Below are 9727 nucleotides of genomic sequence, written 5' to 3' on the forward strand. Positions count from 1 at the left end.
AAGACTTAATATCAAGGTTGGATTTCCCTATGTAGGGTGCCTGAGCTTTTGTAAATGATTATACACTAAAAAAGACCATGGCGGTTGTAGGATTCCACATTTAGATCATGGTAATATGTGGTGATATACCATAGGGGTTAGTTTATACAGACTCAGGTGCCGCCAACTAAGCTGTTCGTGCAAAAAGGTGTTCGTGCGAAGTGTTTCAGCGGGCGGGCAGATTTCAAAAAGAATCAGCGGGCGGGGAGAAAAAATCTATATTTACTGTGGGCAGGGAAGAAATTTCACTATTTTCAGTTGGCGGGGAGAAAATTTTTGACAGTGGGCACGGAAGATACGTAGAGGGAGGGGAAAGCGGCGTGGTTGATAGAACTTGAGGGGAGATTTAGCGCCTAACTTAGAGGGGAGCAATGTTCCAAGCTATACTGCCAGCTGCTCCCACGGTTTGCGTTGATCTGGGTTGCCTAGTAGGCATCTAGTTGGCAATGGGAAATTTCAGTAGTGGGGAGAGGGCAGAGGGGAGCTTGAAATGTTGTGGGGAGTGGGGAGCGGGCAGACTATAGATACTGGAGGGCAGCGGGCATCAAAATTCAGTGGGAGGGCATATTTTCCGTGTATGCCAGTGGGAGGGCATTTACGAACAGCTCTACTTTCCCCTCCAAATTTTGGGTCACGGTCAAAAATACGAAAAATCGGTATATCAGCCTTCAAAACATGTTTTGTGATGATTTTGCGAAATTCATGAAATTTACCAGTTGGCGGCACCTGCAGACTGCCTCGATACTCCTCCTGCAGTGTAAAGCTGTATACAGTTGATGTGGGTCGAGATAACCGTAATTGTGCTATTCAGGTATTCAGTTTGTAATATCGGCACCAGCTGGTTCTCCCGTATGAGAACTATGCTTTTAGCAAAACCACATTTTTAATTGTGACTCATAGAAACATGATGTATGACGTAGTTGAACAGAGAGACTCTTATGACCTTTTCAACAAAAATATGACAGGGGAAGAGTGCTTATACCACAGAGAATCCCAGAGGGAATACGATCAATTGTGTGTGAACAGTGTCACAGATAAATCATACCATCTGATCTGTGCCAATTAAGGTGAACAATGTTGGAAAGGCTATTTTTGCACCAATTCTTTTCTCAGAGTTAATGTCAAGTTTCAAGTGTTAGAATCAAGATATTTAGTTCAAATTTTCAGGATAACTCCCTTAGTTAATATTTTCTCCAAAGAATATAAAAATTGTATATTTGCAGCCATGATTTTGAAATATGACACCAGTAAATATTAAAATTTAATTTTTCATATTTTTTTTACATATTTGAATTTCATAATAATTGGATAGTATTAATATTACCAAATTAATTATAAATATGTTGACACTATTTATTGTAAGATTTGTACGGCAGGATTTGTAAATAAAATTTGTTTTTATGATTTTACATGGGTTTATATATCAAAAAATTATTAAAAATTCTTTCAAATTTCAAAATGCGATTTTTCAAAAAGTACTTCAAATACAGGAAAATTGTGCCGTACAAATCTTATCTGTAACCTTGTTAATAGGCTGTAAAAATTCCATGTCCATATCTCATTTCAAAGTTGGATTAAATTGGTTTACAATTATGTAGGAAAACTGTTATTCTGTCAAAAATGTTGAAAACAAGCCATATTTGCACCCCTCTTTTGAAGTCATAGAGCAGTTTTTTTTGGTTAATCTCACTTTTGACACCTCTTTGACACTCAAAGAATCTAAAAATGCATTTACAATAGCAGTCACTCACTCTGAATGCCAGCACCACCTTGTCAAACTTTCCTGAAAAACAGCAAATAATGACTTTCCCTTTTCAAACATTTTATTAAAAGCTAGGGGACCTCTACCATAGTTAATACACTAAGGACTCCCCAACTTCTTCTTATTTGGTCAGTTTTTCAGAAGTTTTAACAGGCTATAACTCTGCAATGCCTTTGTGCCCAAATGTCTTGTTTTTTTATTCCACAGAGAATGTTGACTACTTTTATATTTTAATAGTTTTGTTGAAATTTATAACTGACGCTCTAGCCTTTCCAACCACCTTAAGCTGAACAATTTTTCATAGTCTGCTACCCAACAATGAAATGAGATAATTTAGTTTCATAAGGTGTAATGAAATACAGACAACTGTTATTGCATTCATGAAATCCTCTTGCCCACACCACTGAGTTTCAGAGACAGAGTATCATAGGGGATCTTGTGTTCCATCTCAAGTAAATTAATGTGCATGTTTGTCAAAACTTGTAATTTGAATGAGTACGCATCCGCACAAATTTCCTGTTAAAATATACAAATAGATTATTTCAGAGGAGGTTATGATCTATGGTAATTAACTTCTCACAGTACTGGGTGTGATCCGTTCATGGTACGTGGACATGTCTCAAGTTGTGGCATGGAAATTCAAAGATCACACAGGCTTTTGTGCACTAGCATTTATAGAGTATCACTGTCGAATTTGCATAATTTAAACTCTCAGGCATGTTAGCATACAGGTAGAGATCTTTATCATCCCAAACTGCTGCTTGAAATGTACTACAAAAATGAAAAAGTGTACCGGTACAAGTACCTAGAAAATTGATCAACTTAATATCTTTGATGATGTTACTGCGTGTTTCTGTGCAGTTTGTATGTGTGTATATATACATGTACATGTACCAGTACAATCAAGTGAAGCAAAGATCTGCCCTAGCTGAGTTTTATTTCTATACATAACCCCACTTCATAGGAGCAAGTTTCTATTCCGGGCACAATACAGGTATGAGAGCTGGTTTCCTCCATTTAGCCTTGTAGGTTACTGTTTCCTCAGAAATCTTCATACCAGCTTTCCCCTACATTCAACTGACATTGCTTGATCATTTGTTCATTTGACATCATTAGTCATTGATATCAAAGTTGAAGGTTATTGTTTTGTCTGTAATATCATCCAAACTGCCAGTAGAATATCCCAAGTTAAGTTTTCTTACATATGGCTTGCCCATGGCTGGTCCAGTGCCAACAAAAGCAAATGGCACGGTATAACCTTTCTCTCCATGGTGTAATGGAAACATTCGAACAAAAATGATATTTAGTACTGGTATATTGCTTTTTGTTTGCATGATACAATTAAAAATTCCATGAGCAAACAGATGTTATTTCCGATGCAATTTCCATTGCACCGGTACATGTACTTTTCTCCGGCTAAGTAATTGCGAAGACCATGTTTCATAACTCTATATGAATACTCAGTGTGTTCGTTTCAAGAGTGACGCCAGTGCAATAGTGCAAAAATCTGGCATTGTGCTATACCCCTACCAAGCCGTTACTGTGGTTTATTGGTCGATTGGCTCAAGACCTGCCCTGAAAGAATTAGCAGATAATGGAAGTCTGGTATAGCCATCAGCAGGGAAACGTTACATTCAGAAGAGATCATATATTACAAACTTTTTGTCCAAAAAATCAGCCACAGTAAATGACTGACTAGTACTCAATATAATACTATTAGCTTGGCCATCACAAGGCTGTCAGTTGGCTAGCACACTTTTCATGCTCCACTTTTGGCATATCGCTTGTGGTGGCTTATTTTGAAGCTTATGGAATAAGTAATTTTTCACTGGCTTAGTTTTCTGAAAAAATGCAATTTTATTTTCCCCATAGAGATAGCGCAGGGATGGCAGCCATTTTGTATTTCAAATATCTGTAAATATGAGGGAATTCTTTTTCTAGCACCAAAAAATGTAAGCTGATCCCCAATATTTGTTCTTGATTTTGAAAGAGAATGGTTGAAAGTTTGCTTGATAAAAGTTCGAGGTGGAAACTGCTTTAAGACTTAATTGTTGGCTAGGCCAGCAAATGACTGCCACGGCTAGCACACATAAGACTACTGTTGTCTGGGTCAATATATGCTGTTAGCGGTACTACCTTGCCAGCCCATTGACAATTCTACTTAATAGTTCTGTAGTGATCAAGCAATAACATGTCATCTTGTAGTGGTTATCAAGATGAGCCGAGTCTGAGTTTCTGTCACAAATTTGTTCTGCACATGCTAGCATTATAAGTCATTGTCAGCACAAAGCGAATTTGAAATAGATCAAAAACTACAGTTGTAAACAAATTTATGACTTCAAAAGCGAGGTACGGTATATTAACTTTTTATCAATTGTAACCTTATCTTCATTTACTATAGGATGCTACATATGCAAAGTCTCAAATACTTATAATTCAGTTGTTAGAGGTCATACATGTACAGTGTTGTAGTGATTTTGATATCCATCAATAGATGTGGGTTTGCAATGCCAAAACATCGTAGATGGTGATGATGATGGTGTATTCAGACTGCAAGTATGATGAGACAGCCCTGTCAGGCAACTGAAATCATCAAATTTAATCATCACTGAAACGATGATCATGAATGAAATTCATTTGAAATCCACTGAATGAAAATTCAGGTGTGTTGTCTACCTGTGAGTGCATGACCATTGAAAAATCGTAATGACTTTGAGGGTCAATTCTGTTGGGATTTGCTTCTTATTGGCCAAGCTAGATCACAGGAGATGATATTTCTTGACTGACTCTCAGAATGGCATCTTCCTAGCAACATCTGAAGCCTTGCTTTTCAGCAGCCAGTAGGCAATTTAGTCGTACAGCAAGCAGATAATCAATTGTATTTACCCATTTGTAATGGATATCTGTGTCTTATTAAAGATGATTGATCGACAGGCAGTCTTGTTGACATTGTCTGCATCTGTGTAATTTTCAGGAGAGTAGCGACATCGTTTGAAGGAAAGTATGGGCGTGTTCGGTATTGGCTCAAAGCGGAAATCGACAAACCCTGGGTGTTCAATAGCAGGACCAAGAAAGCTTTCACAGTCATAGATCACATAGATATCAACACTCCGTCATTGCTGGTAAGTGAAAATTTTGCCTTTCCTGAAAGGTCAGTCATCTAATATTAACCAACCTTCATCAATAATTCATGTGACAAGGCCTCCGGCTTTTTAATTATGGACAACGTTCTTAGATATAATAAGACACTGCATGGAAATGAACCAATTAATTAGGGATTAGAATTGGTTCATCAACATATGGTGTAATTTTTTTAATGGAAGTCAGGCAGGTTAATTAAAATATGAATAATTTACAAATTTTTGAAGATCGTAACTCAACCAGTATGTTTCATACTGTATCTTGTCAGGTCATTCTCATTTCCAAAAACTGCAAATTGATTTTCGTTGCATTCAATATATTCCTACGTCATCAAGTATGCCTGTAAGGAAATTATAGCTTCAAAATCTGTCCATACATCATCCATGAATTGTCGTGTTGATGAAGTAGACAGACTCATCCTGCCCACTCCCTGGACGCTCAAAATTATACTGGTACACAAATGCATACACCATGTTATGGTTGTGTTTTAGAAATTGTGTATTGCCACTGTCGTTCACAATAGCGGTACATGTGTCAGGAGACAAACATCAGTAACCTGAGTGTATACACCAACAGGCAACACTGCCCTCATAGGTGTACCATTGTATTGGATATCACTGGTCATTTCAAGGTAATACACACCTGAAAATGAGTTCTTGACTTGCTCTCATGGGGAGGTACTTTACCAAAGGATGGAAATCAAAAATCTTAAATCTTTATTATTTAATGAGCGGAACAAATTACAGTGTTAGCCATGCAGAGAAAAAGGAATATTCAGTTTCACAAAAATAAGATTACAGGCTGCAGCTAGAAGAATATTGATGGACCAGTTGTTGTAGAATTAAGAAATCTGCCAACGAGTACAATTCCAAACTAGGACACTTTAAAGGAGGTAGATGTTCTTAAATTCTGTTGAACTTGTAATTATGTCAGTGAACAAGGATGCAGAAAAAACCTGGCAGCCGGCAAAAACAACAGCTGTCAGCTAAAATTGCCAGCTGTGATAATTAGTAGTTTAATAAAAAATCAGAACATTTTGCAGAAACTTAATGTGCTCTCACGCACTATTTGTAACTGCCCATACTTTTATTTTTACCACCTGTAACCAAAATTATCTACATCCCTATGAAAGTATCCCTCGATATTGAAAAGATACCTTTATATTATGGAGCCCTGTCCAGCTTACATACTGTGAATTAACTATCAGATCTGACTGAAGATGTCACTTTGAAGTTATACCTTTCCAAAATGCTGTAATCTGAATTGTAGTTATACCATCTGCATTATCTATGTTTGTGCCACTGATAATAATCACTATCCAGTAGACCCTGGTTTAATAGGGTCATTATTATACGGGTATACTTACGGTACACTGCTTGAAAAGATGGACTGCAAAATTTACATTGAAACATGAAATATGGTGACATCACGTATTAGAAGCAAGGTCACTTAGATTAAAGAACATTAGTTCAGCTATTTCATTGACTGTTACTGGTAGAAACTGAATCAAAAATGTGTACTGTATATTTTGGGTGTTTTATGGCAAACTGAAAGTAATACTGACTCTGAAAAAGATTGGTTTTACTGTCATCGACTCAGAAGTACTATAAGATGTTAGACATATTATGAATTCTGTATACCTTGCCATTAAAGTGGCGGTCCTCAATCCATGTTTCTCGTATGATGAGTGTTTGTTTACATTTACTGTTTATATGATCAGATGTAAACTATTTATTAGTATTGGAGCTCTAGTATAGAAACGGTAGCTTGGCAGAAGTCCTAGGGCTTTTCTATTTTCTGTAATATTCCCCCCAGTGGTCCCCTTGCTCATCCACAAAATATATGTGAGCGCCATCTGTGTTTAATTTTGGTGCCTACTTTGTTTTTCGAGAGAAGACTTATGAACCCAGCATGTTCAAAAAGGGCCCATGTCCTTTGTGTTTTACCCATTTTACAACATTATGCTGAAAATGCACCAGTAGTACAATGGCTGATATAACACTTACCCGTATTCTATCCCTATCCTAGGTCAACAGGTATGTCCAATATCCAGATAGAACATTGACCCATGTAATACATGTACTTACCATACCCTATCCCCATCCCAGGTCCCAACTGGTTGGTAGGATATATCCAGGTAGCACATTGACCCATATAACACTTACCATACCCTATTTGTGTTCAACATTGCAGACTCCGGTTGGAGGTGACAAAGAGAAGACAGTGTGTTGTTGGTTCTGTACATCAGGTCCAATCAATATGAGTGCCAGAACTGACAGGAAAGGTTACTGTCCAGGTATGTCATTGTCTAACCTTTACTTATTGTCATTTAAATCTTGAGTCAGAATTTGCAGGTGATGATGGTCAAAACTTTAGATTGCTTGGCCAATACTGTCAGATATCACTGGGAATTCGTTTACTTTTCACCTTATCATTTCCTCTTTAGTTGAAGGTGTGCAAGTGTTAAAATGAGAAATTCAACCTTTTCAGTGCCAAAGTCAAGTTTTGTTCTAGACAATTTTGTTTTAGATCTTTTTGCAAAATTTTGATCAAAATCTGTAGTAAATGAAAAGATATGTCTATTTGGTCCAAAATTATCCCTAAAATTACAGAAAAATTCATAAAAAATTAGTAAAATGTTGCACTAAAATTTTGAGGGGAAAAATTGTAGCTGTCAAAGGGTTAAGCTGTCAACATGTGAAAGAGGTTGCTTTATGTGTAATCAGTGGTAAAGAATAGGAAAGTACAGTCTTTGTAAGAGATTGGGAAACGATCAAAAGTGGTGCCAAACTTCCTAACCAAAGATTTCATATTATTGTGCAAATAATTGTCATTTCTGAAAGGAAGGGAGCCTTGAAAAAAATTAAATGATGTGATTAATCTAGTGGTTTTGACATTTAACTCAACCTCAGATGGTAACAAACTGTACTATCGTTGACAGGTGAATCTATTGCAATAATGGCAGAGTTTGAAAACTACTCTCAAAGGCGAATAACACCAAAAGCGGCTTTATACCAGCGGACAGTGTTCTACGCTGGTGGAAAATCAAGGTCTGTACGTAACAGCGTTGCTACTGTCCAAGGTGAACCTATACCAGCTGGTAGAATTGCTAGATGGGATAGTAAAATGCTCAAGATTCCGGCTGTCACTCCGTCATTAGTCAACTGCGGCATTATAAAAGTGGAATACATACTGACAGTGAGTATTTTCATGAAACCAAAGTTAAAATTTGATGTACATCTATTGCAGTGTTCAGAGTAGTGCAAGCAAGTTAGCAGATAATGTAATTTTGACATAGGGCCACTAGACTGAATCTGCGATGCTGTAATTTCTTTTTGTGTCGATACTTTTAGATTTTGAAGGATTAAAAAAGCTAATGCAACGCTGATTATGACTATGTGTGGTTTCCTTTAAAACCAGCAGAAAAGGACAATAAACAGACATTTTTTTGATTTTTGGATATTTTGACAGACAGGAGGGCTCATGGTACTATTTCATTGTGAAATTAAGGTTGCCAGAAATTCTCAAAGTAGCATTAGATTAAAAAAAATCGTAACATTTAAATTTATCAACAGTTTCTTCTCAAATTCATCTATTCACCACATTGCCGCATTTTACTTCTCCTTTCAGATTTATCTTGATATATCTGGTGCTATGAATCTGTACCTACACCTACCAATAGTGGTGGGGACAGTTCCGCTGAGAGCGCCACCATACAGCCAGTGTGATCCATTAGCTGCTCTTGGCGATGTGTATCTACACCTGTCTGGTCGTAACAGGGTAGTCCCGCCACCCCCTGTCACCCCAGTACCACCCCCTCTCAATGAAGGTCAGTCTTCCTCGTACAATGGCAACAATCTACTTGTAACATTTTAAAACCCTATGAATGCCAAATTCAATTTTTGTCATCTTTAGAAAATATACTCCAGTCAATTTTTTTCAGATTTTTATCAAAATTTTGATAATGAATTGTAGCCAATAAAATGTGATGTCCATTTGGTCCAAAATTATTAAAAAATTACAGAAAAATTCATAAAAATTGGTAGAAATGTTGCACTAAAATTTTGGTGGGAACAATTACAGCACTCAAAGGGTTAATCACAGCCAGAGTTGATAAGTCTGTGGTCTGCCAATAATGCTTTCTATATATCCAAATAATGATGGTACATTTTGCTGGTACTATATAACTTTTCATTCAAATTTAGGTCCAAAGTGTTGGAATGATGTGTTTATGAAATGCTACTTTGATATTTAGTGTTTACCAGAACAAAATATGAATCAGACTATAAATGAAACATTTCTCATAACAATTGGATAAAGAGATGTACCTTTTCATCCCATCTGCTTAAGTCCATCCCTTCAATCCCCTTGGTTTGGTCCAAACTCATTGTTTTAATGGTGAGACTAGACCCATTGACAGTATAAAGGGAGGGGAAGGGGAAGGGAGGTGAAGGAACAGGGCAAAGATCAACCATGCCAAGCTTGTTCTCAAAACAAATCGGTGACACAGAGTAATGGTGTACTGATAACTGAATGATCTGTGTTTTATTTGAACAGCACCACCCAGCTACGCAGAGTGTGTATTCGGAGCCACTGACATCCGAGACAGCGATGACAATCAGTATACAGTCGGTGACACGATGTTTACTCCCATGTATACCTATGTGCATGACTATCGATTCATACCAGCAGCTCCACCTCCAGAATATTCAAGGGTAAGCTGTCCATGTGAACCCCTTATCTGTCTTCAATTGATCAGTTCACTTCCTTTTCAGCAGGTACGCA

The 9727-nt window shown here is 37.2% G+C and overlaps 1 protein-coding gene across 1 annotated transcript in view; it reads left to right on the forward strand.

The window, feature by feature from the left end:
- The window catches only part of LOC139121581 (arrestin domain-containing protein 3-like), a 52203-nt gene that overhangs the window by 36168 nt on the left and 6308 nt on the right, over nt 1–9727 (forward strand). Inside the window, exons 4-8 of the mRNA XM_070686613.1 lie at nt 4776–4923; nt 7136–7238; nt 7884–8140; nt 8573–8771; nt 9500–9657. Coding sequence (XP_070542714.1) covers nt 4776–4923; nt 7136–7238; nt 7884–8140; nt 8573–8771; nt 9500–9657 — 865 coding nt within the window. The remainder of the gene's footprint in view (nt 1–4775; nt 4924–7135; nt 7239–7883; nt 8141–8572; nt 8772–9499; nt 9658–9727) is intronic.

This window comes from Ptychodera flava, chromosome 21, assembly GCF_041260155.1.
Source record: "Ptychodera flava strain L36383 chromosome 21, AS_Pfla_20210202, whole genome shotgun sequence".
Lineage (NCBI taxonomy): Eukaryota > Metazoa > Hemichordata > Enteropneusta > Ptychoderidae > Ptychodera > Ptychodera flava.